This window comes from Gracilinanus agilis, chromosome 2, assembly GCF_016433145.1.
Source record: "Gracilinanus agilis isolate LMUSP501 chromosome 2, AgileGrace, whole genome shotgun sequence".
Taxonomy (NCBI): Eukaryota; Metazoa; Chordata; class Mammalia; order Didelphimorphia; family Didelphidae; genus Gracilinanus; species Gracilinanus agilis.
Window position 1 is genome coordinate 610,993,201 of NC_058131.1, and position 27,580 is coordinate 611,020,780.

The 27,580-nt window shown below is 47.1% G+C and overlaps 1 protein-coding gene across 1 annotated transcript in view; it reads left to right on the top strand.

Moving 5' to 3' along the window:
* PAX2 (paired box 2) overlaps window positions 1–27,464 on the top strand; it is a 115,296-nt gene extending 87,832 nt beyond the window's left edge. The window contains exons 7-11 of the mRNA XM_044660164.1: window positions 1,230–1,405; window positions 3,466–3,592; window positions 22,702–22,803; window positions 25,225–25,311; window positions 25,887–27,464. Coding sequence (XP_044516099.1) covers window positions 1,230–1,405; window positions 3,466–3,592; window positions 22,702–22,803; window positions 25,225–25,311; window positions 25,887–26,008 — 614 coding nt within the window. The 3' untranslated portion in view covers window positions 26,009–27,464. The remainder of the gene's footprint in view (window positions 1–1,229; window positions 1,406–3,465; window positions 3,593–22,701; window positions 22,804–25,224; window positions 25,312–25,886) is intronic.
* The last annotated feature ends 116 nt before the right edge of the window (window positions 27,465–27,580 follow it).

The following is a 27,580-nucleotide window of genomic DNA, read 5'->3' on the forward strand; positions in this document are numbered from 1 at the left end:
TCTCTCTCTCACACACACACACACACAATGGCTGCAGGTTGAGGTTAATCAATATGTAATATTTTCTATGGGCTCACGAATGATACTGTACGGTGTTACTGTATATAATGCAATATTGATTATATCATATCATATAATCACCTATAAACTGATATATATAACATCCCCTGTGCTTTTGGCGTGGTCCTGGCTGTGGGCCCAGTCCTAGTCCCAGGGCTCTTCCAAAGGAGTTGGGTTTAGCAGTCAGAGACCCCCCAGGGTTGGGTTGGGACTCAGGACAGAAAAGATACAGGAAAAGGAATCAGAAAGAAACATCAGAGCAAGGCAACTCCGAGTAGGGGATTTTTTTGTTTTTTGCAGGCCTGAGCTGCCCCCACAGGGAGTGAGGTGGCTGGAGAGCCAAACACTCATCTGTTCCCCAAAATGGGAGCTGAGAGGTTGGTCTTGAAGAAAGACCTAAGCCTGAGCTGAGCCTAGCAGCTGGGGGGCACCTAGCCAGGGGCTGGGCTCTGACCCTCCAGAGAAGGATGACTGACAAGGGAAGCCTGCTTCTAGTCTCTTCCTCTCTTTGCTCCCACTCCCTGCTCACTGGTCACTCGCTCTCCTTGGCCCCCACCCTGACTCCATGAGTCTTTGCTCTCAGAGCTCCTCCTCCCTTCCTAGTGGAGTTAATTGTTTTACTCAGTTACCATATTACACTCAGTCACAGAGATGTGGTGATTTTCAACCCTGGGAATCGGTGGAACTGAGACTCATCTCTCTCATCTCTGAGCTGACCTTGATTCTCCACAGGCTTCATGTTGCCAGCCTGAGTTGTAAATCCAGTTCCTCCCTTCAAGAAGGCCTAGCCTCTGGAAATGAAAAGGCCCAGGCGCCAGGAGTGGCAATCAAAGGACCAGAGGAACCCATTCCTAGAGAGCTCCTTTGGTCTGTTCTCAGCATCCTTCTCCCATTTCTAAGCTTCCACCAGCTTTATTTCCTCGTTCCACCCTGCTCTTTCCAAGTATTTGGCCAAAGACTTCCCTCAGGTTCCCTTGACCCTCACTGAAGTCCCTGGCTCTGTCATTCCTGGCTCCTTTCCATCATGGAAGCTGAGAGCTGGCTGGAGTCAAGGGATGGCAAGCAATGTGGTCGGAGTCCTGGGGCAAACCCAAGCAATCCCTTTGTCCACACTTTTCCCTCTAGATTCTTAGTCTAGCCCTGATGCCCTTGTCCTTTATCTCCTCCAGATGTGTCTGAGGGCTCCGTCCCAAATGGAGACTCCCAGAGTGGTGTGGACAGTTTGCGGAAGCACTTGAGAGCGGATACCTTCACTCAACAGCAGCTGGAAGCTTTAGATCGGGTCTTTGAGCGTCCTTCCTATCCAGATGTTTTCCAGACATCAGAGCACATCAAATCGGAGCAGGTGAGGGCATTCTAGCATCCAGACCTCAAGGGTGACAGTCTTAAGCGGAACCATACCAGCCTCCCCAGAATATAGACCCAGGACATCCATGGGCATACCCAGCATAGCATGCGTTGGTATTTGGCCTCGTGTGTTTGGTGTGTGCATATGCTCTGGCAGGAAGGAGCCCATCCCTTTATGGGGACTCTAGGTCACCTCTCCTTCCCTTGGCTTTGATTCCCTCTCTCCCTCGGGTCCTTCAGGAAACCTGTTCAGGCTCTAAAACCCTTTCTCCCTGGCCCACCGTGGGGAGGGCCTTAGCCCTTGGAAAGAGATCTCACCCAGAGTTTCTTCAGCCTCTAAAGTGTCACCTGCTCCATGGGCTAGACTTCCAAGGTGACCTCGAGCCCTGTCTGGAGTAGAAGCCAGGAAGCCTTCAGTTACTCTCCATCATATCAAAGGGGCAGGCCAGTTGCTGCTTCACCCTCAACAGTATAGTATAGACACACACAGGCACACACACACAAACATACCCGGAAAAATCACACCAACCCAACAGAGCCCGAGCCCACCCACACACCTATGGCACAGTCATTTGGCAGGGCTTAGATACACAGAGCACAAAATGCACCCACCTAGCACATAGAATTCAGGTGCAGATGGCATCTATTATACACACATACACACACAGAGAAAGAGCACGCATTTAGAACACATGCCACACACAGGACAGCCCGGTCTGCTTTGCTCCGAGGTTCCTTCAGCTCCCAGCTAGCTACTCGCCTTCCTCCCAGCCTGTCCTTTTATCCCATAAGCTGTTTGTCTTCATAAAACAAAAATCAAAAGTCTTTTTAAGGTGCCCCGAGCCATAAACCAACAAAGGAGGCTCAGGCTGCTCTGGGCCGGCTCTGTGAGCTCGCCCCGTCCCCGGCTGTATTACAATGAATAACCTTTATTTACTTTCATTACACTATTAAACACTAGCACAGTCATTTTTCCCCCTGAAACTCGGAGCAGGGCCCATAAAGCAAATCCGAAGCCTAATTGAGTTCATTTTAATTTCTCTCCGATCACAGCGAATTACTCTGGTGATAAATCAGGGGGCAGCTTCACCCCCAGTAGAAGGCCTAATTTGCAGCTAATTACAAAACTGATTTCTACAGGAAGATCAATACGAGGAGGAATTGGAAATGACGAGGCAATCCCGTCCAGCCAGGGAGGGGAGGGGGCCCACTGGGGGGGCCAGGAAGCGGAAGGGAAAAAAACGGACCCGAAAGAGCAGAAAATCAGTTTTAATTTAACGTAATATTAATCAGACCAACTTTTCCTGCTTTGTGCAGGCTCCCCCTTTGCCCAGCTCTGGGGTCTGGCTTGGCGGCTGCCGCAATAAAAAGGCAATTAGCCGCGTGTTTCGGGCAGGACACCCTTTCAGAGTCAATGACTGGCCCCCTCCCACCCTTCTGTTAGCCATGTGGACTCTCCCCCTCCCCAATTTCATACCCCAGTGCACAGGCAGAGAGCAAGGGGGCCCGCTGAGGCCTCTTTGTTTGTTTTTAAAGAAGGGGAACCCATACCCACTCAGAAAGTCAAGCTGTGCCAGGCAGGCAGGCCTCAGGAACCTCCTTCCTCACCCCCCAACATCTACCATTGCCAGCGCCTTCCCTCTGTCTGCCCCTGATGCTCCCCAACTCAGGGAGCCACAAGGACATCCTTCACCTCACACTCTGGGTTAAGGATGGGTAGGGGATGACCTGGGCCTTCCTATTCCTGCTCTTTTGTACCACTTCCTTAGAGAAAGCTAAGCTATGGAAACTCAGAGTTGCCCCCACCACCACCACTCCCCCAGCCATAACTCAGTCAGTGCACATCCCTCTCCCTGGGGAAGCAGTCTTCCCCCTCCCCCACAGTAGGGACACTTCATCTTCCTCTGAGACCTTCCCCTTTCCAGACCTCCTCCTTCTTCCCCATCTGGGAGGACTCCCGTGTTCCTCCTCCCCATCTGCACCAGAATGGTCCCTTTCTCTCTCCCTCTCTCTCCCTCAGCATCAATAGAGAGCTGTCTCTTTTCTCTCTCCTCCCAGGGGAATGAGTACTCCCTCCCAGCTCTGACCCCTGGGCTTGATGAAGTCAAATCCAGTCTATCTGCCTCGGCAAACCCCGACCTGGGGAGCAACGTGTCGGGAACCCAGACGTACCCAGTGGTCACCGGTAAGCCACCTGCCTCACTGAGGGAGGGCAAGGGGACCAGTGGCTGGGTCAGGTTCAGGAGTCCTGTTCTCTTATTCTGTAGCATCTGGCTCTGGATAGATGAGGAAATTCAGCAGCGAGTGACCACTGAAGGGGGAGGGAAGGGTTGTTATATGATGAATAGATGGAGGCTAGGAAAAGGAGTAAGAGAAATATTTTTCCTATCTGTGTTAAATGCTTCTGAAGGGGGGGGGAGGGAGGGAAGGGAAGTATCTCGAGGTACTTGCTGTTTTTGTGACCTTGGATAAGTCACTTGCTTTCTTTAGCCTTCAGTCCTCCATCTATAAAATGAGGAAAATGGATTAGATGATCTCTAAGATTCCTTTTAGCTCTTTGATCTGTGATTTCGAAACTAAACTTGGTACTGGGAACTAATGCTGCTCACTGTCATTACCAGTTCACCTGCCTCACTCTCTGTTCCCCCTTCACATTTACCATTTTATCCAAGATACAGTAATAATTGAGCATAGGCTGAGTCTAGAGCAGATCTTGGAGGGGGGATGGGGGAATGAGTCAGTATATACCCAGCTTGGGGAGAATGGGATGGAAAGGCCCTTGGTACCCAGCCTCTGCCAGGTTTTTGGTGCTAGCAGAGTTCTCTGTAAATAATTATAATAAACATTAGCATTTATATAGTGCTTACTATGTGCCAGGTATTGCTAAGTCCTTTACAATTATTATTTCATTTGATCCTCATAAGTCTTGAAAGGTAGGTGTTCTATTATTATCTCTATTTTACAAATGGGGAAACTGAGGCAAACGAGGTCAGACAGCTAGTGTCTGAAGTTGGATTTGAACTCAGGTCTTGACTCTAAGCCCACTGTACCAATTAGCTTCCCAAGCACTTAATATTAGGCATTTAATACATTTTGTTGAATCACTTTCCCTCTTTTTCTTTCTCAGTGTGATACCTAGCCAAGGCAGAGGAATGTGAGTGACTATGACTTTAGAGGCTTGGGTAGGGAGGCAAGTTCCACAGGGAGGGCAAGGTACCAGTCTTTCAGCCATTTTCTGTCCAGAAGGACAGTCAGATGATCATCATTTTCTCTCCTGGGAACATATACATTGCTATTGGCCAGGCTGAATCATATTCAGCCAGTAGACAAAAAAATCCAGGCATCAGCATGGGCAAATGGGTTCCTTTGCTACCCTGTGGGCAACCAACTCAGGGCTACAAAAACATTTGTTAATTTTTATTTGCATATATGAGACACTAGGCTTGGCATTAGGGATGGAAAAATAGACAAGACACAGAACATGTTTTCTGAGAATAGGGAAAAAACAAGCACACAAATAACTAATACACAAGAGTGTGAGATGAGTGCAAAGAAAAGATTCTGACAAAAGGCTACGAAAAATTTTGTGGAGAGACATGTCATTTTCAGCTGAGGGACCATCAGGGAAAGCTTTATGAAAGATGGAAGGGAAGGGCTTCAACAGAAAGTGATGCAGGGAAGCCCATTCTAAGCCTAGAAGATGGCTTGAATAATGGGATGGATGTGAGAGAAGGTGGAACAAAAATGGAGGTGGGAAGGAAACACTGCAGAGAATTTGGGGCAAAGCATAGATTATAGGGAGAGAAATCGTGTGAGAAAAACTTGGAATTATAGGTTGGAATCTGATAGAAAAAATCCTGAAGTATCAAAATCAGAGGAGTTAATACTTTGATAACTAAAATTTATATAGTGCCTACTCTGAGACAGGTGCTGGGCTAAGTGCTTAACAAATGTTACCTCATTTTATCCTCACAACAATCCTGGAAAGTGGGTGTTTTGTTTTTAATTATCCCAGTTTACAGTTGAAGAAACTGGAGCAAACAGAGGTTAAGTGACTTTCCCAGGGTCATGAGGCTCATAAGTATCCCTGAGGCTAGATTTGAACTCAGACCTTCCTGACTTCAGGTCTATCCAGTGTGCCACTCAGCTGCCACATTTAGCAGACAATAAAGAATCAAATAAGGGTTTTGAGCAGAAGAGTGATATGATCATAATGTTGCTTAGGAAGAGTCCTTGGGCAGAAATGAGAAGGAAATATTGAATATATTGAAGAGTAGATGGGTCGGGGGCAGGGAGACCAGCTTACGGCTATTACAATGGTCTAAGCAAGAAGACTAGGTTAGTTCTAGTGGAAGTGAAAGGAAAGGTTAGATAAAAAAAAAAAACATGGCAGAAATAAAATCAACAAGAATTGGTCAATGATTTGATGTAAAGAAATCAAAGACGAGTTCAAGTTTTTGAGCCTTCAAGGTAGAGTCATTCAAGGATTAGGAAAAAGGTTAAGGAGAGGGACAATTTTTTTCCTAGCTTTTTTAAAAAACCTATTACATGTAATAACAAATTTCCACACAAGTTTTTCTAAGTTATATGATCAAACTTATCTCCCTTCCTCCCTTTCCTTCTCCCTCCCAGTGCGGCAGGTGATTCAATCTAGGTTATTCATGTATTATCATGCAAAACCTATTTCCATATTGTCCATTTCTGGAAGTGAGTAATCTTGTAAAACCAAAACCAAAGGGGAAAATTTTTGAGAGGAAGATGAGAACTTCCATTTTGGAAAGGTTGAATCTGAGGCCAGGAGTGTCCAAGTATCCCACTAGAGGTATGTAGCAGGCAGTTGAAAATACAAGATTGGAATTCTGGGGAAAAATTCAGGGTGAAGATATAGCCTTAAAATTTACTTACATAGAGGTGAGAATTGAAGCTATGGGAGTAGATGAAATCACCAAGGGACAGAATGCAGAGAGAAGAGAGCCAAGGACAGAATCTTGGGAAGGGGTGGGAGAGCTAACAAAGAAGAAAGTCAGGACAGCGATGGGGTGGCCTGAGCTGGGGGCATAGCAGGGTGGGGTGTGGCACAGTGAAAGGAAAGGCTCAGTTCTGCAGAAGCTCCTGGTTGCCCCACAGAAGGTGCCTGGCATTGCAGAACAGTTTCCGGGCCAGGAAAGTGCCCAAGTGTGAGAGAGACACATTGAGGTGTTATTAAAATTCACCTAATTATTCTGGAGACACTAAACCCAATGTGCCGTTCATTGGGAGACAGGATGATTGAGAACGGCCGCGGTGGGGATTGGGAGACACTGAGGCGTTACCCGCCAAGCGAGGAATGGAGGCGGCATGGGGACCTGGCAGAGGGGCTGCAGGCGCTCTGCGTCACAGCCAGCAGCATCGGCAGGGAGCAGGCATCAGAGCCCCTGCTGGGTAGAGTAGGCCCCCAATCCTGGCCAAGAATATTGGAACTGGGGAGTATGTGTGTGTGTGGGGGAAGTGTTGTTTGATGGTGTGATCCTGGGACAGAGGGATGTCCTTAACCCACAGCACGAGAGGGACAGGACTGGCCCTCAGCTTTCTCTCTTGGGAGCCTAAACAGTAGTTTTTCCAAGTCCTTCTTGAGGGAGTGATTAGGATTTTGTTGGGCACAGAGGCAGTCCTAGAGCTGGGGTTTGGGGGCCAGAGCCTGTCAGACGTCACCAGACCCAAGGGTGGCCCACAGAACCTGGCTTTTCAAAGGCCAAGCTTTGGGGGTGTGAAGGGATGCCTGGGTCACCTAGGATAGAATATAGCCTCTTGGAGAACAACTCTTCAAGTCAAGCCCTTATGAGGCTGACCTTAGAGCTTCCCATGGCCAATCTGAGCTGATGGGCAGGAAGCAGCTGGCAGACTCCAGGTTGCCTTTCTCCAGGCCTGGGCACAGACTGAGAGGTGCCGTTGAAACTACCCCCAAAGTAGAATTCCCCGGGGAGATAGCAAAGGGGAAGTCAGGAGGGCCTTCCCTTTCCAGCCTGGGCCACCCAGCCACCACAGGACTGCCTGAGTGGGAGACGTGGCCCTGGGTGCAGGGGGGGCTACCCCTGCAGGAGAAGCACTCGGCTGCTCCAGAAAGGGCCCCCACCTTCAGTGCTTCTCCGCCCCCCCCCCCAATGGCCCTGGAACAGTCCCAGCTCAGCCTGGGAACATCTCCGGCTGATCCATCTGGATCCAAGTGTGAGAAAAGTTCATTTCAGACCCAGCTTGACATTCCCAGGTGGCAAGTTAGCACTAACATCTCAATCTGTATGCGACATTTCAATCAAGCGAGAAGTAACAAAAGCAGAACCATTAACATTCGGAGCTGTTCACCAGTGGTAATGACGGGGAAACTCGCTCCGAAACTGGAAATTACCAAAAAGAGAGAAGTGGGGGGGTGGGGGAGGGGAGGGCACGAGGAGGGGGCCCGAGAAGGGGGATGATTTTTCTACACTTAGGCCAAGATCCAATGTTTGGATTAATGGCACCATTACCCGAGAAAGGGCTGCAGATTACGCTCATTCTTAAAATGTTTTTGCTGGCAATTAAACGGCTGCAGTTATTGATCTTTGTTGATTTTATGTCCTCCTGATTTGCATAATCTATTAAAGATGAATGATTCATGATGTGTTTATTATGGGGACAAGCAGAGTCTGCTGGAGGTGCTGTCAAGGTGAGAACCTGGGTTCTGTTCAGGTGTTCCTGGGCCATCTCAGGGCTCCATGGGAGCCCTAAGGGTCTCTGACCTGCCTGCTCCCCCACCATTCTAGCCTCCTTGGAAGTCAGTAGTTACAGAGGGGCGATAGAGATTGGGAGTGTGGTCTTAGGCGGCCTTCCTGCTCTCTGGCCCCATTTTTCCTTAACTGTGTTGGGAGATGTTAAAAGTGGGCTCCGAGTATTTCTAGGGTTAAGTAAGGTTAGGGTGAAGGGGCCAAGGGGGCACCAGCCAGGGGAGGAGGAGGAGGAGGAGGTCTGGGAGAGGCTCTCCGTGTCCACTCAAAGACTCTTGAGAGTCTTGCTTTGTTGAAGTGAGTTGAAGGCTTTGGGGGAGGGGAGTAGAGAGGGAAGGAGGCAAAGGGCAGGCAGGCCCTCCCAGGGAACCAGCCAGCAAGGCAATGGGGAAGCCTGGGTATGGTCTGCCACCTGGGCATAGCCTAGACTCATTATGAGGGCTTTCAGCAGCTTTTCCTTCCTCGGGACACTTTGGGCACCAGCTTTAAGGAAAATAGCCCAGCAGGAAGCTCAGACCACTTAAGAAGGCTTGGTATGTGGGGTATTCCTGCAGCATTCTGGTAAGGAGGAGATTGATTTCAAACTTAACCAGCCACTTGATGGGCAGTGTTAGAGAGGGAAGTCTTTGGGTTGTGTGTGTGTGTGTGTGTGTGTGTGTGTGTGTGTGTGTGTGTGTGTGTGTTTGTGAGTGAGTGGGGGGGGGGAAGGAGAGGGATGGTGGCCCAGGATTAAGAGTCTCCATTAATAGTGACTAGGAGAGACCCTGCCATCACCCCCACCCTGCTGCCTTCCTTCCTTCCACTTCCCTCTTTCCCCTGGCACCAAGAGACCAATTTTTCAGGGTGGTATTTGAAAGTTCTGCCGAGATTTTAATTTCCCTGCATCACAACTCAGCAAGCTGCCCAGTCGAGCTGGTTATTTAAATTTATCACCCACTTTCCCTTCCGCCGCTGGGCTGCTCTAGCTCAGCCGTGGCTCTTCTCTCCAGCCCACTGCTTGAGGCTGCTGGTCTGGAACTGAGCCCAGTCTAAGAAGTGATAAGGAGAAGGGGACCAGTAAGAGGAGAAACTTGCCTGGGAGGGGAAGCCAGCCCCCCATCCCTAAACCAGGCTTCCTACAGTTGAGAGAAAGGCCAGCAAGCAGACAAAATGGTACACTTAGGACCCAGTGAATTCCCACAACGTGGGATGTCCAGAGAGCTTCTGCACCAGCTCCACAAAGGAGGAAACTCAGGAAGTAGCCACAGTATCCATTTATCTAGGAACATCTCAGCCCCTGGCAGGGAGGCAGGGAGGTATAGAGAAGGCACCAAAGAAGAGAAAGGAAAGGAAAGGAAAAGACTCAGATTCAAAGGATATCAGAGCTCAGAGGAATGTCAGAGATCATCTATTCCATGTGTCTCATTTTTTACAAAGGATGGAAACCGAGATTCAGATTGGAAAAGTGATTTGCTCAAGGTCTGCCTATGAACAGGAAGCCATTTAGCCTAGGTAGGGAACTAGTTAGTAATAGGAACCAAGGCAGTGGATACTAAAGGTCCAGCAATTGTCCTGCAGCGGAAGGTCCTTTCCTGCCCCACTTAGGCCCTCATTTATGCAGTAGGTTCTGGGGCCTGAGTTCTAAGGCCAAAGGGTTAAGGTAAAGACACCCCACCCAAAGACAATCATCTAGTGGCACTTCAGCAACCCCCTCCCCACCACGGAGGCAATGGAAGCCAAGCCTAGATACAGAATTCCCTATAGTATAGGGCCTATCCTGGTTCAGTCAAAAGCACACTCGGGTGGCAGGCTAGCTAATCAGGGGCAAGCTAAAGAAAGGGCATTCTGTTCCCACCAGTGGCTCTTTCTACCCATCCTCCCACCTTCTGGCTAATAACTTTGTCTTTAATGCCCATTCTTCCCCTCACCCCATGCCCAGGGAGACTAGGAGTCCTCAGACTCTACATTTCTTTCCCCTAACTCAACCACTACAATCTTAATGTTTCCCATTCTCTGTGCCCCACCTCCAGTCCCTCCCAATGAATCCTGAAAGCCTCAATCCCAAATATTCTTTGTTTCCTGTTGTTAACACCTCCTCTCTTTCCAGTGTAGCTACCTATTCCTCTCTGGTGCCCTTCTCCTCCACCCCCAATAAAACAAACAACCTAAACCCTTCTTTGGGAGGTGAGGGCAATAAAGATCCTAAGGAGTGGAAGGGTCTCCCACCCTTGCCTACAGGCTTAAAACCACTGTCAGGGAAAAGGAATTTCTTCACAGAGATCACCAGTTCCCCCTCCTGCTTTGAGAAGAGAAGGGCAGCCTGGTTGTTGCAGGAACTTGGAAAGGAGTCCATTTAAATGGAGACTGAACCAGATTAGAGCTCCACAGCCTAGCCTGTCAATGTCTCCTGTGCCATGGGGGCTGTCCCAGCCAAAACATGGCAGCTTCTTTAGTCAGGTTAAGGAGTCCAGAACAGGAGACTTGGGGCATCCCTGAGAAGTCTGGTCCCCAGGCTTCAGATTTAATAAAGGAGCATTTCCATAGCAGGGAGACATTGACAAATAGTACCTATGCCCTAGACCTTCCTCCCTCTCTGGGTTTCTCCTTCTCTTCCTCTTTCTGCTCTTCTGCTCCCCCTAAAAGAGGAGGCAAGAGAGTGACCTGTTGATGAAAGAGTAGGGGAGTCAGACACAGAGGCAGCTAATTCAGTGTAAGGCCTAGGCAGTCTGCCCAAGTTTGACATAGACTGAGGCTATGTCTTCCACCCAACCTCCAATCCTATAGATCTCCCTAACCTCACTTCCAACCTCATCCCCACCCCTAGCCTTATTTCTCTATCATGCAATCCCATCTCAAATTTCACCTCCCACATTCTCAAATTCATCTCCAGTGTCAACCCCAGCACCTTTCTCCTGACAGCAGGCTGACCTCCCTATAGGGATGCTGCATGGACTGTACCTTGGATGAGTGGTAGAGGTAGAGGCAGGCATGAAATTTGTTTCTGGGACCAAGGGAGACCCTTATTACTTTACTTATTTCATAATCTTCCTCCTCCTTCCTTCTAAAAGGTTAACAAATAGACTGCTCTTGCCATTACGGCACAGCTTCACTGATTCAGCCTAGAGCAGATGTTCTTATTTTATTTTATTTTTTTAGTGTCATGGACTTCTTTGGCAGAATGGTGAAACCTCTAGTCCCCTTGTCAAAATAATATTTTTCAAATACATAGGAGTCCAAAGGATTCCAGATTAAGAACTCTTAGTCTAAAGGAGTGAGGCTCATGTGACTTTAATGACAAATCTGAGGCGTAGAGTATTTTTAAAGAAAAAAATCGATTTCATCATCAAACTAGGCTAACAACATGTTTTCTAGTCGAGGGCCTCTGGGAGCATGTTTTAATGAATAGCTAGGTTTGTACTTAGCATATTAGCTGTTTGCATATAAACACAAGCTTCTAAAGTGCTGTGACTGGAAAAGTTTGTACCTTTAAACGTTTTAGACCCTGGTCGTTGTTGTCCCTGAGATCTTGTTTATCTCATTAATTTGGCCTCTCCATAAAGAAAGGGTTTGCTGAGCAAAGGGAAAGCCAGTCAGCCTGGGCCTTCAGAATGATCACAACTTCCTAATTAGTGGGGTCCAAATGAATGCTTCATGGATCTTTTGGAGCTCTGCTCTCAAAAGCTCTGAGATATCTTGGCAGGGTCTCCCATCCATTACTCAGGGAGATGGAGAAGCCAACACTTCCACAAGTGTAGGCACCCAGACTCCGTAGCTACCATCCTGAGAGAGAGGAAGAGCCCCCTTCCTCCCTTCCTCCTTTCCTAAGATGACAGAAAAGTGTCCTTTCCCCCTCACCCCCCCAAAAAAAATGGGAACAGAGGAAACCAGTTCCTGGCTCCAGCCTTTCGGCCCCCTAGGAATCTAGCTATTTCCGTCCATTAGAGAAGCCAGAAACTTCAGGACAGACAGTGAGAACACTCTCTGGGCCTAAGCTTTGGGAGGCAAACCCTTTGCTTTTGTCACCAGGGAGAGGGCTTTGGGGGCCTTCAAGCTGGAATCCTCTCCTCTCCTCTGGGCTGGCAGCTGGGCCGCCAGGCAGGGTGGGAGGAAATCCTGGGGCTGGTCAGAGACGGACCTAATGCGCCAGCGGCTTAAGTGGCCGTTTTCCTTGGGATTAGGGTTTCACTTACACGGAGCAGCTGAAAAACACTCCGCTTTAGGAAGGATTAGAGCTGACAATTCAGTGCTCTCAGAGAACAAAATAAAGCCTGAGAGGAACTGGAAAACCTGGAGTATCAGGAGACTGTGTAAACAGGATTAGCCTCTGCCCACCCAGCACGAGGGTCTCCAGACTGCTTAGGAATAGCCCAGTGCCCACCCCTGCCCTGAGCCCAGCTCCAGGCTGAAGGCACCTTCAGCAGTGCCAGAGCTGGCTGGGCCTCCTGATGGGGAGCCATTTAGTCGTTGCTTCCCAGTCCCAGGTTTTTTCCTGGCAGGGCTTACATAGGAAGGAATATTTGCTAGAGCCTCCCAGCACTCGGGCCTAAAGAAACTCTGCCACTAAGGTTGCGTCCAAGGCTCAGTGCTGTTGGTGGCAGCTATTTTTCAGTCATTTCAGTCATGATCCCATTTGGAGTTTTCTTGGCAAAGATACTAGAGTGGCTTGCCATTTCCTTCTCTATCCAGCTCATTTTTCGGAGAAGGAAACTAAGGCCAAAAGGCTTAAGTGCCTTGCCCAGGGTCGCATAGGTAGTAAGTCCATTGGTGGTTATAGGTAAGCTATTTTTTAGAATTCTTAATCTCTAAAATCAGAAGAGTAGGAATCTTTTATCACCCATTGGGTTTACTCAAGACCAAGATCAAGCTTCCTGGTCTCTGAGTCCTTTTCTCAGGACTAATGGAACCTCTTCCCATCTCTGCTTGCCAGTAAAAAACCAGCCCCATTGAACCTAAAGAGAATTGGCCTTCAAAGAAAGTTGTGCTACCAAGAATCAGCTCTACTAATTCCACAGGGAATAGGCTACATAAAACCCACAGAAAATCCACTGCATGTAATCCATGGAAAACTGACCATATGTAACCCAGAGGGAATCATTCACATATAATGCACAGAAATTAAGTCACATAGTGTGACTTCTGACAGAATCAGCTACAATTAATCCTTAAGGTAGTGTAACATCTCACTGAGAATTGGGCCACAAAAAGTTGTCTCCACCTATTTCATAATAGCTCGCAACAAATAAATAGTGCTATCAACTTAAAAGTTTACAAATATCTTCACAACAGCTGTTTGAGGCAGGTAGTTTATGAGAATTTAGCCTAGATGATCTCCATGGTCTTTTCTAGCTCTAAATGCTGTGATCATTTTATTTTTACATATGAGGAAACAAAAACAGAGGCTCAGAGATGTTAATGACCTTTCTAAAGCCCCACAATGAGTTAACAGAGGAAGTAGAACTCTAGCCAGGTCTTCTAAGTCCTGTGGTCTTTCTACTAGTGTTGCCTTTCTTGAGCCCCAGAGTTATATCTAGCACGGAACTAGGTACTAAGGATGAGATACAGAAGTAGTATAAGACATAGTGTAGAAATATAGCCGTCAAGGAGCTTATAATTAGAGATGAGACCAGAGGTTTAGAATTTCTAGAAAATTTGAAGGGAGCAGGGAGAGAAGGGAAATAGGAATTTAGGGGAGAAATGTAAGGACATACGATACTTTTTTATGTGCCTTTGATAAATGTAAACTGATTTGGTTAGTCCAAGAACATAAATGTGTATTATATATAGATATATTTCAGTCTGGTCATAAAATTGTCACTCAATTTCCTCATTTATATAATGAGGGGCTTTGACTATAGTGATAGGCTTTGAGGTCTGTGCCAGCTTTAACATTTTAGGACTCTGTGTTTAGTATGTATCCAGTTAAGTATACCTTTACTAATTGAATTTGCCTTTGAAATAATCTCATTTATTTGTTTGTTTACAAATGAATCATCTATAAACTATTGAACTTTAGAGAACCAGACCAGAGGTTTTTTTGAAAAGCAATGATAGACGTTTATAAGAAACATGCTAAAAGTTCAATGAAAACATTAACATTATAGTAAAACAAAATTATGATGTTTTTCTGACTTGGGTCTTCCAATATGTCATGCCAAGCTGATAGAGAATCTGCTCATTGTTAAAAAATCAACAGAATGAAAAAGGACTATTAAAATACTTTAAATCTATTTTAATATAATTTTATCCCCTGGCACTTTGTCTAAGCATGACATTTTTCTATGCTGTCATCACATCTTTTGATCCTTTATTTTTCCATCATCAATTCAATTCTATAACCATGTGCTAGGTAGTAGGGGAGAGACAAATTTTAGAAAAAACACAGGCCCTGTCCTCCTGCCGTCTTGCCTTCATGGAATTTGCAGTATTGTGTGTTTGGGGAAGAAGGAAACCAGGGATGAGATATATAAATGGATAACTGTAATTTACAAGTATAATGTATTTGTGGGCTTCTGAAAACTGAAACCTGAATCGAGGCTACTCCCACCAAGTGTTCACTGACTTGGTCAGTCCTAAATTATTCTGTTTGCAACTATAGATTGGTTTCTGTCACAGCCTTCAGAAGGTAGAGACATCTGAAGCCTACAAAAAGCCCAAAGAGGCAGATACTGTGTAGACCAAAGATCTTCCCCCCACCATGTTGCAGAAGATATTTGTTTAGCAGAATCCTAGATGACTTTCCTGAACCAAACATCCAAATGTGGCCTCTTTTCTACGATATTTAAACAGACCTAACAGACATCTCTAAAGCCAGTGCCTTCGTGTCGATTTGTTTTGTAATCTAGTCAAATGCAGAATCAGGGCTATCATCACTTACATGTTTGCTTTCGAATCTTGGATCCAGGAGATTTGCAGCAGTTGATTTGATCTGGACCATTTGGTAAGGAGTGCCTGACATAAGTGCACTGTCTGATTTGGATGCAGTGATTGCTGAAGGAATTGTCTTTAAAATCTTCAGGGAGTTCTGTATTTGAACTCAGAAGACATCCTCATCCAGCACAGCACTCCTTACACTTCTGGGTACTTTAAGATCCTCAACTGTTTGTATTTCTTGAAGACCGTCTTTATTTTTCAGTAGAACTCTCAAAGGACATTACCACTCTACCCCATTGAGTTTTACACCAGTTTCCATGCCACTAATTTATTCTTTGCATTCTACTTGCTATTTCTTGAAGACTGAAATCCCAGTATGAGTAACATTCACTTGCTTGAAAATTCAACCCGACAAACATATATTAAAAGCATACTCTATCTATTGTCCTGCAAGTAACAAGTGGATATTGCTCTGTTATGCACTCCCATGAGGCTTTCCAGTCATTACCTGAATTTTCAATTGGCAGGAGTACCATGTCACCATCCCCCTTCCTCTAGAAGGACTTCATAGATTTTACTGCTGACATGCCCTACAATGCAGCGTTTTGTTCCCATTTTAGTACTTTCATTAACACACACACACACACACACACACACACACACACACACCTGATTGAGGTGCGAGTACCACTGAGTTTATGATTCCTTCTCCCATCACATTTGTCCTTCTGGCCACAAGCATTGTAAAGAGCAGGGCTGTGTTTATTCTTCCAGGCAGAGACCATCAGCCATTCATAGCATGATCCCTATAATTTACAAACTTTTTCCCAGGATGCTCTTTCTGTTATTGTCAGTGACAGTTCCAGGAGAATAGACTCCTTTGACAAGAGTTGGGTCAATGTATTCCTGATCTTTTGGTATCATCTATAAATGAGGCCACTGACAGTGACACACAGCTGCCTGCAGTCTATGGTGTTTTGAAGATACTGAATGGGCAACTCTTTGTGATCAGACCTATTCATTAACTTACTCCTGTATTCAAATATTTATAGTGTACTTACTATGTGCAAAGTGCTGGGATATTAGAGAGAGCAGCAACAACAGGCTGAGGCCTCATTAAAGTGATTTATACCTTTTGCACCATGGTCTTTCTCATATGTACCCAGGAAGAGTAGCTTGAAGGCAGCTAGGTGGTTCAGTGCATTGAGAGACAGGCCTAGAAATGGGTGGTCCTGGGTTCAAATATGACCTCAGATACTTCCTACCTCTGTGACCCTGGGCAAGTCATTTAACCTCCATTATGTAGCTCTTACTGCTCTATTGCCTTGGAACCAATGCAGAGTATTGATTCTATGGTGGAAGGGAAGGTTGTTTTGTTTTGTTTTGTTTTAAGTGCCTTAATGGTTCCTAGATCATATCTGCATGTAAGATTGTGTTTACCCCTTCTAAAAGCTTTTAGAAACTCATTTTTCATTTCATGATAATGTATTTTATAGATTCATCAGTTTCCAAATGGGAAGGGAAATCAGAAATCAACTAGTCCAAACCCTATTTTAACAGATGGGAAGCTGAGTTACAGAGAGAGACAGTAACTTGCTTCAAGTCACACAGCAAACTCATGGAAGAGTCAGGAGAGGGGTCTAGCTCTCCTGATTCTCAGTTTAGGGGTATTTCTGCTTCACTGTACAATATTTGCAAAACATGATGGGGGGGGGTTCCCTATTAGAGTAACTTGCAGTATGGAAGAGATTCCATATTCTCAAAGTTAGTCTTGAAATTTTGCAGAGAGAAAATAGTAGTTTATAACTAACTTGAATATAAACAGTAGACTTCCTACATTCAGCATGTACATGTTGATTAACGGTTTCCCTCAAGTATTAACTAGAAGCATCTTTCCAGCCCTGCAACATGACTAAGGCTGGGTAGGTGATGTTGCACAAAACAGATTACTAAGAACTGCACTACAATTTATGTAGGTTGGAGAAATATACCAATACAGTTAAAATATCATTTCACAGGTCTTCAGATAAATTTAAACTCTTACAACCTGTTTTCTTCATAGTCTGCCTTTTCTCAGCCCCTTTGCAGATCTAAAGGTCACAGGGCTGGGAGGGGCAATTTCCATCTAACTTCAAATATCTTTAAACCAATCCTTACTTCCCTCTGTCCTGAGCCTTTTAGGCTAGTACAGCAACATATGGCTCAAGAGGCTCTTTTGAGGGCCAGATATGGCTCTTTCTGTAGGAGCCATAAAGTCAATTTTTTTCAGGCTCTGTTACTGGAGCATGTACTGTTTCAGGAGCGCACCCTGTGAGCACTGTACGGCTCTCACGAAATTACATTTTAAAAAATGTGGTGTTTATGGCTCTCGTGGCCAAAGAGGTTGCCGACCCCTGGGCTAGTAGAGCAATATGCTTCTTGTTTCTCAAATCCAGCGGAATCAGTGGATGCTATATTCAAGATCATAGAATTTAGAGCTGGAAGAGACTTTAGAGATTGTCTAGTCACAGAATCAAAGAATCTAGAATCCAGAAGCTGGAAGAGCCCAAAAAGGAAAGAACCATCAATCTTCCAATCTAACCATCCAACCTTTTATGTTAAACCATCAATTAGGAAATGCCCACTCCCTCTACTTTTGGATAGCTCTAATTGTAAGGAAGTTTTCCCTTATGACAAAACAACCTCCCACCCTACCCCCTTCCAACTTTTTCCCATTCATTGTTTCCTGTGTTCTCTCTCTAGAGCCAAATGGAATGTCTAGTCCTTCTTCTACATGATAGCTTTACATATACTTGAAGACCAACATGGCACCTCCTAAGTGTCTTTTCCCCCTAAACATCTCTAGTTTCAAATGACACCTTTACTAGTGTGGGTAGGGGTCAAGGAACCAATATTCCCTCTCCTAATTCAGTCATACTAATCATACAATGGGCTGATGAGCAGTCATGAATTTAAACCCAGGCTCTATGCTGCCAAATCCAGTATCCTTCTCTTACAGCATAAAACTTCTTAGTTAGTCAATAGGTATTTCCTGAGCAAGTTCAACCCCTTCATTTTACAGATGAGGAAACTGAGGCTGAAAGAGATTAAGTGACTTGCACAGTGTCACACAGTATCCAAACTGGGATTTGAACTCTGGTCTACCTGACTCCAGATCCACTACTCTATTGTACCATCGAGTTCAAATGCATATATAATTTATAGTTTACAAAGTATTTTCCTCACAGAAGCCTTATGGGGTTTTCTCGTTTTACAAATAAGGAAACTGAGGTTCAAAGACATTGTGATTTGTGTGAGGCCAAATGATTCATCACTGAGAAAACTGTTGCTCTTTCTACTAACATTTTGTCCTTATAACTGGAATATGTCCTTTAATCTCCAGGTCAAAATTCAGCATGAGGAAAACTACTAGAAAAAGAATTTTGAATAGTTCTACATTTTTTATGAGAAACACTGCCTTGGAATCTATACCTATGTTGATTCCAAGACAGAAGCTAAGGATGTAGGAAAACATGTAAATATAAGGCAAAATAATAAGATAGGTGCAAACAAAATCTTTTGTGAGATCTGGGGAGGAAAGGATCAGAGGCTTTAAAAGTTAGAATTGAAATAAGTAGGATCTCAACAGAGGGAGAGGTTGAAAGGGCAACGGGGAAAAATGTGAACAAATGTACAAAATTTACAAACGTCCTGACAAATCGAAAAGCATTTAATACTTAATTATTGGTTGATAGAATGTAAGCTCCTTGAGGACAGGAACTGTCTTGCTTTTTGTATTGATATAACTTAGCCCAGTGCCTGGCTTAGAGTAAATGTTTAATAAATGGCCATTCATTCATTCATAGGACATGCTTGTGAGACAGCATGGTGTTTCTGAATTGTAAAGTACATGGAATGGAGGTAATATGAAATAAAGCTCTCATCAAACTGTGGAAAGCTCAGGGTCCAAGGAAAAGAAATTAGAACTTTATACAGTAGTCAATGGATAGTTTGGGATAAAAGAGTGACATAATCAGAAAAAAACATAAAGAGGATGAGTCAGGAGGTTATTGCAATAGTCCAGGTGGGCAACAATGAAAGAACAGCTCACTCTTCCCTTGGTTTTCAGGGACATCATTTTCCCCTTCTTCTCCTAACCACCCCTCCTCTGTCTCTTTCCCCTGGATTTTGCTTTCCCTACACTGTCTATCTTAGTCATCTCATTTCCACAGCTTCAATCATCACCTCTGTTCAGGTGACTCCCAAATCAACATCTCCAGCCCTGACTTCTCTTCTGCACCTTCAGCTGCCTAGAGAATATTTCCATTGAGACGGAGGGGTGGTTAGAGACGTGGGAGAAAGGGGAAGTGATGTCCCTGAAATCAAGAGAAGAGTGAGCATTTGGAACAAGGGATTGTCAAAAAGTTTCAAATGCTATCAAAGGGATCAAAAAGATTGAGGACTAAGAAAGGCCAATGGAGTTATGAAGTTTCTGATGTTCTCAGAGAGAGTAGTTTCAGTCAATGATAGGAATTGAGTATCTACAGCATTTTTCCAGGCTGCTGCTTTTCCTTTTATAGGAATACTGAATACTGAAACCACTTTACCCAAAAATATTTCTACTGCATATTTTTTCAAAACAGTTTTCTAAAGACAATGTAGCAATAAATGTATTTTAAAAATTAGAAATATGATTCCTAAATTATGCCTACAAGTTAGAAAATTATTTCTAAGAACTACAGATTTTTGTGCAACGCTATTCATACTGTCTTAAATCTATTATCCCTTTTTCTAAAATAAGCATGATCACAATTTAATTTTGGGAGGAAAGGAGAATGTTTTCCTCTCAAATTCCTACCCACTTTTTTTTGGCCTTTACATCTAACACAGGCATAACAATGAGAGAATAATTAAATGTTAAATTGTGTGGTACTGATTACCAGCACAATTAATCAACAGGTATTTATTGAGCACCTGCTATGTGCTTATCACTATGAGAATACAGAAAAAGAAGTCATGGTCCTTGCCTTCAGGGATCTTGAAGTTTACTTGAAGAGGCCAAATTATTGTGTGAAATTGTGTAGTGCAGACTTTCCATGCTCAGAAAAGAGAGACAGAAATCAATGACAACTAGAGAGGTCTAGGAAAGCTTCAAGAAAGAGTCAAAACCTTGAGCTGTGATTTGAAGGATGGATAGGATTTCAGAAGCCAGGGAAAGAGGGAAGCACTCTCATACCAGGCACAGGAAAAAACACAAAGGTATAAGGGTGTCAAAGAACACGCTTCGTGTCTAGGGACTATGAGGACATCAGCCTGATTAGACTAGAAGGAGTACGATAGAGAATAATAGAAGGATACTAATGGAGATAGAATACAAGACCAAACTGTGGAGGGCCTTGAATATTAGATGGAGTTTAGAATTGATATAGTGGGAAATAGGGAACCAGTCCTTGAAGGTTCCTGAGAAGGAAGGTGACCTGATGAAAATAGCACATAAGGACTTTTTATCTGGTAGGGATACATAGGATAATTTAGAAGAGGCTTTCTTTGGAGTCCAGGAGCTCATTTGTTGTTGAAATAATCTAAATATCAGGTGGTCTGAAGGTCAACTTGGATGGAAACAGTGGAAGTGAAAAGGAAGACGTTAATTTAAGAAGTATCAAAGGAAGAATTGTCAGAGTTTAGTGATTAGATGTGGGAGGCAGGATAGAAAACAGAATGAGTAGGCAGAGACAGCCCCAGTTTCAAATCAGAAAAAAAGGGAGGAAGATGGTATCATCGACAGATAGAGGAAAGTTGGGGTGGGGGTGAACTGGTTTGTAGAGAAAGATGTTTTAACTTTTAAATATGTCGAGTTAAAGGTACCAACAAAATGTTTTTAATTTTTTTTTTACTAGACCTGTGATTTCTTCAGTATACGGAGCTCCTACTTCCTATAGAGAAGTTTTGTTATCAGTTCTGCAATTTAGTCTCAGTTGTCAGGGGGCACTGAGAGGTTAAAAGCTTAAGTGACTTGTTCAGGATCACCCAACCAATATGTTTGGAGTAGTACTTGAACCCAGATCTTCTGAGGACAGGCAGTGTGGTATAATGGATAGGGTGCTGTACTTGAAGGCAGGAAGATCTGTGCTCAAATCACACCTTAAACATCAATATGTGTTGGTGGACCATTTGACCCTGAGCCTTAGTTTCTTCATCTGTAAAGTGAAAGGTAGACTTGATGGTTTCCAAGGTCCCTTCCTTTGACACTGTTGACCCAGTCAACAATGCCAAATGCTTCAAAGGGATTGAGGAGTATGAGGAGTTGGGGGGGAAAGCATTAAATTTGGTCATTAATGACCTTCAGGAAAATTTTCAGTGGAGTGGTAAACCTAAAAGACTGATCAGGAGTCAGAGGGAAAGGGTAAACGGAGAAAGAGAAGGTGCCAATAGAAAGGGACGGGTTAAAGATGCCAAAGAAGGAGTCATCTAGAAAGCCTTGGTGAAACTGGAAGACCATGGGATCTATAAGGGCCAGGTCTTTCCCAGGGCACAAGTAGAAGGGTTTGATTTGGAGAAGAGAAGGAATGCAACTTTCCTTAAGGCACGGAGGAGGGAGAAAAGAGATGGGGAGGTAGAGTAGATGAAGGCCTCCTTCTTCTTAGTGAAGTAGGGAGATGGAGTTATCCACTTCAAAGAGTCACCAATGTAGGGGATGGGTTAGGGTAGTGTCGACAACTCATATTTCATGTGTAAGTTTATAATTCGTCTTCATTCAATTTGTGTAACTAACCTGATTACATAATTTGTCAAAGAAACATACCCCTTGGATGCAGAATAGACCTTGGGGAACTGCAAGCATGATATACGTTGGGGTTCCCTGTGCAAAGGAACAAATAATAGAAGAAGAATAGAAGATTGGGAAGCAGCTCCCAAAGTCTGAGCTGAAAGATGGCCAGCATATATCTAGTATGAACTAGGTGTGCCTGGTTTTAAAAAGCCTTTAACAAGGGCTTTGCTTCCTGGGATCAGGAGCAGAGAACGCTCCTGGGAGCATCAAAAACAACCGTCACTCCTTTAAATGTGACACAAACTAAACGCCAAACAGCTCCCTAGTCTGCCCCCACCTGACAGCCCTTGGCACTTGCCAAAGAGAAACCAGGCAATTTCCAAAGTTAGGTTGCGTCCTTCAGGACTCTGGGAGGGACATGGGGGAGGGCTCAGTAGCAGGATGGGGCTGGCAAAGGGGCTTCTGTTCCCTAGAACTCCAGGAGGTGTGGGAGGTCCAAGGGAAGAGGTCGTCGAGCAGGCTGTGGCTTTGGCAAAGAGCTGACTTTACTGGGAAGCAGCGGGAGGGGCTGGGAAATCATGTCAAGGCATTTACTTTGAAAGGCTTACTATGGGGATATTAAAAAAGTCAAACTCATTCTCTGTCCCCAAGAAGCTCACCTTCTAATAGGGGAGGCAACATATACACACAGATACAGATATATACACATATACATATATGTGGATGTACAGAGGAGTTGGTAATAAAATATGTATTTAAAATTATATGTAAGTATACATATGGACATCAGAGTCCTTGAACTGCCAGCTGTAGCCTGCAATCTCTTTGCTATCCTCTGAGAAAACAGAGTAGCCAAATACACAAGGATACACACATATATGAATGTCCTGCTATTCATACATGACCGTGTGAACTGGTTTGTGCAGCAGCCCCTGACCCCCGTGCCTTGTCTCTTTTCAGGTCGTGACATGGCGAGTACCACCCTGCCCGGTTATCCCCCCCATGTTCCCCCCACTGGCCAGGGAAGCTACCCCACCTCTACCCTGGCAGGAATGGTGCCTGGTAGGTGATAAAAACCACAGTCAAGAGCTGGGGAGAAGGGGAGGGGGTCATGGTTGGGGAAACTAAGTCACAGAATCTCTTCCCTAATCTCCACCCCCCCCAGTCACCACATGACTGACTTCTTTCCTCCATATCTCTAAGTGGGGGGGTCTCTCTGTGTTTTCCTTCTCTTCCTCTCTTCAGAGTAGGCTGGATAGAGCCCAAGCTTAGGAAAATCCCTGAAGTCCGGTGGCAGGGGTGCACATCTGCCCCCTCATACCACCTCTCCTCTTGTCACATCATCATTAGCCCCCACCCCCATCTGTGCCCTAAAGCCACCCCAAGCCTAACTATATACCAAGATCACAGGCCAAGCTGAGGTGGTTTTGAAAAGCCTACCCTGGTTTCCATGGAAACCTGGAGTCAAGCACCATTTCTAGACAAATGTCAGTCACCTAGACAAAGCCACCCTGGCTAACACCAGCCCCCAGTGGGGAGGCTGGGAAAAGCAGTGCAGAATAGCATTTCTTTCCCTCAATCTGGCAGGGGACAACCGCCAGAGAAGCAGAGCTAGGATTCAGGATGTGGCCTGGGCCAGAGAGGCCAGGACGAAAACCAGCTCCTCCTAGAGCTGCCCCGTGGCCCAGGAGGGGAGGCAGCGCCTGATGTTTATGTCCCTACAACCAGCCTTTGTCTAAAGGAGGCAAGGCTTGCTGGTAGCATCTCCCAGGGGCCTAGGGGGCTGCACAAGGTGACTTCCTTGGTTAGTGCCTTGCTCCCACTCTCCCATGACTCCAGGATGGGGGCCTGGAGAATGAGTTGGCTTTCCCAGTTAGTGAAACCCTCTTCCACACCCCTGCCCTTCGGTGACTCCCTTTCTCCTACAAGCCTGAGACTTGTCATCTGATTCAGAGGGGCACATCTGTAGTGTCTGGCCCAGGCGACACCCCTATAGACAGAGGAAGGAAGGATGTGGAGGAGATAGGACACTAGTGGGAGATGGAGAACCTCAGGGAAAGAGAGGTGAGATGAGGGGGGGATAGTAGGAGAACCCTGGTAGAAGGTGGGAAGGGAAGGGACCCCCTAGGAGGAGTAAGGGAGTTCGGGCAGATAAGGGGTGAGGGGGTGGGTAAAGAAGACAGTCAGGGGGAGGGAGTAAGGGAGCCCACGGTGGGGGGGCCAGAGGGAAGTGAGGGAGGGTGAAGGGAGGTGGGGGTGGGAGGCAGGGGAGCCGCAGTGGCAAGAGGGGAGTCGTTAAACAGAATCCAGTGCTGATGAGGAAATTACACTTGTTTCATTAGCGATCGGGGAAGGAGATAGCTCAGTTCCTCTTGGTCACAGTTGAGCTCAGAAGCTCATTATCCCGCTGCACGCATGCTTTCCCTCCTCGTCAATAAACAGGCTTTCCAGTGGCTGCATCCCCCTCCACCCCCACCATCCCCCCCCCAGCTCTCTCTCTGAGAGGGGCTCCTTCTCCTCTACTTAACCCGCGCTGCGGGATCAGTGTAAACAGTCTGGGGTCATCACACAGGAGAAAGGGTGAGAGAAAAACTCCGAGGCCTGGCCTTTCTGAGAGGAGAGAAAAAGGGAGGAGGCACGGAGGACAGCCAGTGCCAGCTCCTATCATTGGCCCACCCCAAGCCTTTGCCCCTTTCTTCAGGGCTCCCAGAGGCCCCAACATTGGCCCTCTTTCCCTCCTTAGCCCAAAGCAGTGTCCATCTTCTTTCTGTCTTGTACCCTATATCTCTTCTCCAGCCCCATGTCATCCCTGAGAACCAACTTTACCTACCCTGTAGCTAAGCTAAGGCTCTGCTTACATCGTGCTGATTTCCTCTGGGCATAACAATGGATAAGAAGCAGTTGCTGGGCTTTTTCTGTACCCATGGGCATGAACACTGCTCCCTGCCCCTCACTGCCAGGCTATTCACAGTAATGCCAACTCTGGGAAAATAAGTCTCTTGCCCTGTGGTCCATTCTTGGCAGTGCGAGTCAGAGGTCTAGGTTCGATGGATGGCTTGGTTTGGCCCAGCAAGGATCCCCCACTGATTCCCATTGGGCAATGCCATCTCCCCCTTAACAAGAGCAGCAGATAGTGCCAGGCTTCCCACCCTGTAAAAGGAATCACCCTCACAAAAGGATGGGTGCAAAACAGAGCTTCACAGAGTAGGCGTGCCCTCATCCCCCTTTAGATAGTCTCTTGGCATCCTGACACCTCCATCCTGGGACAGAACCAGTTTCCTCACCCCCTTCAACAAACTCCTCCTGTCCAGCCTCGGGAGCCATCATGTGCCCCGGCTGAGCCAAGCCTGGATATCAGGAGAGGAGTCTGTAGGATTTCTGGAGCCTCAACTGCCCATTCTTCTGATGATAATGATGCTGTGGTTCAAAGTGTCTGCATCTCCAGGACTCACTCCCTTCGTGTCTCCTCTCCCTCCCCTGCAGGAAGTGAGTTTTCAGGCAATCCCTACAGCCACCCTCAGTACACAACCTACAATGAGGCCTGGAGATTCAGCAACCCGGCCTTACTAAGTGAGTACGGCCACCAGAATGTCTTGTGTGTCTGCTCGCCTGCCCCGTCCTGATTTGTAGCCCTACTCTGGTCAGCAACTGGGGGGAGGAGTGAGGGGAGGATGCTAGCTCAGACCTGGGACTCAACCCAGCCACTTCCTTCCTTGAGTCCAGTCCTCCACCCCTTCCCTTTTTGCTCCAGGCCCAGATGGGCTGGGCAGGGCAGACAAACCGAAGTAAGTGCACTTGGGACCAGCAGTAACTTGCTGGCTCTGGAGGTTTCAGCAAATGGGTGATGGCTTTGCTGATCCTTGTCTGTCTGGTGGGCCCAAAGGAGGCGATCCTCCCAAACTGCCACCGTTTGCCTCTGGCCCGGTGATCCGGCCCAGGCTGAGAGGCCCGAGAGTCCGGCACGCCAAGGTCCCCTCTCCCCTCTCCTCCCCCCCAGCCCGACACTTGGGTCCTCCTCGCCCCCAGGTCACAGCCCCCCGGGAGTTTTCGGTTTGAGTTACTTTTCCTTTTTGTTCTCCTGTTTGTCCTCTCACCCAGCCCATTCTTCTCCTGTGTTAACTTCCAGGTTCCCCTTATTATTATAGTGCCACCCCCCGGGGCTCCGCCCCTGCCGCTGCTGCCGCTGCCTATGACCGCCACTAGTTACCGCGGAGACCACATCAAGCTTCAGGCCGACAGCTTTGGCCTGCACATTGTCCCCGTCTGAAGCCCGCCCGTCCGCCCGCCCGCTCGCTTGCTCGCCGCTGGCCTCTCCCCCGCCGCTGGCCTCTCTCCCGCCGCCACGCACGGAGGGAGGGAGGATCCACGCCATGCCACGCCACGCAACGGGACGGGACGCTACACCTCCCAGTTGGCCCCTGTCCTCCCTGTTCCCCTCTTCCCCAGCCCCGCAGTCTTTCTCTAAATCCACGACCCGTGGAGACGGGACGGGCTGAGTCTTGGGAGGAGCCCGCAGACCCCGCCCTTTGCCCCTCTCCGGCCTCTGCCTCCTCCGCAGTCTCCTCCAGATCCTCTGGGAGGGAGGCGCGGGGATGGGCCCTAGCCTGATCTGGCGCCCGCCCCTTCTCTCCCGGGGCGCCTCCTCGGGCTGGGATAGGGTGTTGTGGCCTCGAACGGGTCTGCTTGCCTGGGCCCGAGTCAAGTCGGGCAGGCTGGACAGGATAAGCGCGGGGGCAGCACTCACGGCCCCCATCAACCCGACCCGGTCAAGCCTGCCCCGGCCCGCCTCTCCCCGGCCCGCAGCCTGGAACCAGAAGGAGAAAGAACGACACGATGTTAAACCGCTTTGCGGGAAAGGCTCGGGAAAGAAAATCCTAAACAAAAAAGTGATAAACTAAAGGAAAGAACAAGCCACCCGACCCCCGACTCCTAGTGCGCTGGGCTCTCTCCCCCAGCCCAGGACTTAAGATGAGTGCGGTGCAGGATATCTGTGGGGCCCGAGTCCTGCGAGACAGCATTTCTGCTGATGGGCCCTTCCAGCTGGCCGGACTCGGTCTGATTCTTTCCTCTTCCCACCGAAACCGCCACACCCTACACCATCACTACTGCCCCTGTTGCTGCTTGGAGCTATCTCCCGCCCTGGTCCCCACGGGCTTCCCGGAACCCTGTGACACACCTAACCCTGCATCTGAGACGTCTCCCCAATCCATCTCAGCCTTTACAGCCGTGTTCGATCTCAATTGGGCTGGGTCACCCTAGAGCAGTGGGTCCCGGCCCTCCCGTCCCAGAGCTGGTCCCAGCCCTCATTCAGGACATAGCTCCTCAGTCTGGGGCTGGTCAGGTGAAACAGCCCCGGACCAGCACGGTCCGCTTCTCCTTCCCCCAAGGAGCCAAGCCAGGGGGTTTGGGGTCCAAATCGGGTCAGCATAGGGCTGTGTCTGAGCTCTCGCTGCCTGAGATAGGACCGCCACTAGTCTTATCAGCGAGGACTGGACAGGGACCTCAAATTCCACACTTATTTAATATTATGGCATTTGCAAAAAGGAAAAAAAAAAGCCTATGGCTGCTGCTTTATAGAAAGATGGTGTGTGTTGTGTGAAGGCGAATCCTCGTGTATATAAACCCTTCTAATGCCCCTCCCGGCCTGGGCCATCCTGTATCGTAGTGACTAAAGCCACCCGCTGCCCGCCTGTAGATAAGCCCTGCTGTCTGTGCTGTGAGAGTCGCCGCTCACTTTGGGGGGGAGGGGGGAGGAGGGAGGAGAAGGGGGGAGGGGGTACACAAGATACATACCCAATAAAGCACAGCACGTGGGGGAGGGGCGCGGGGCAGGGGGGGA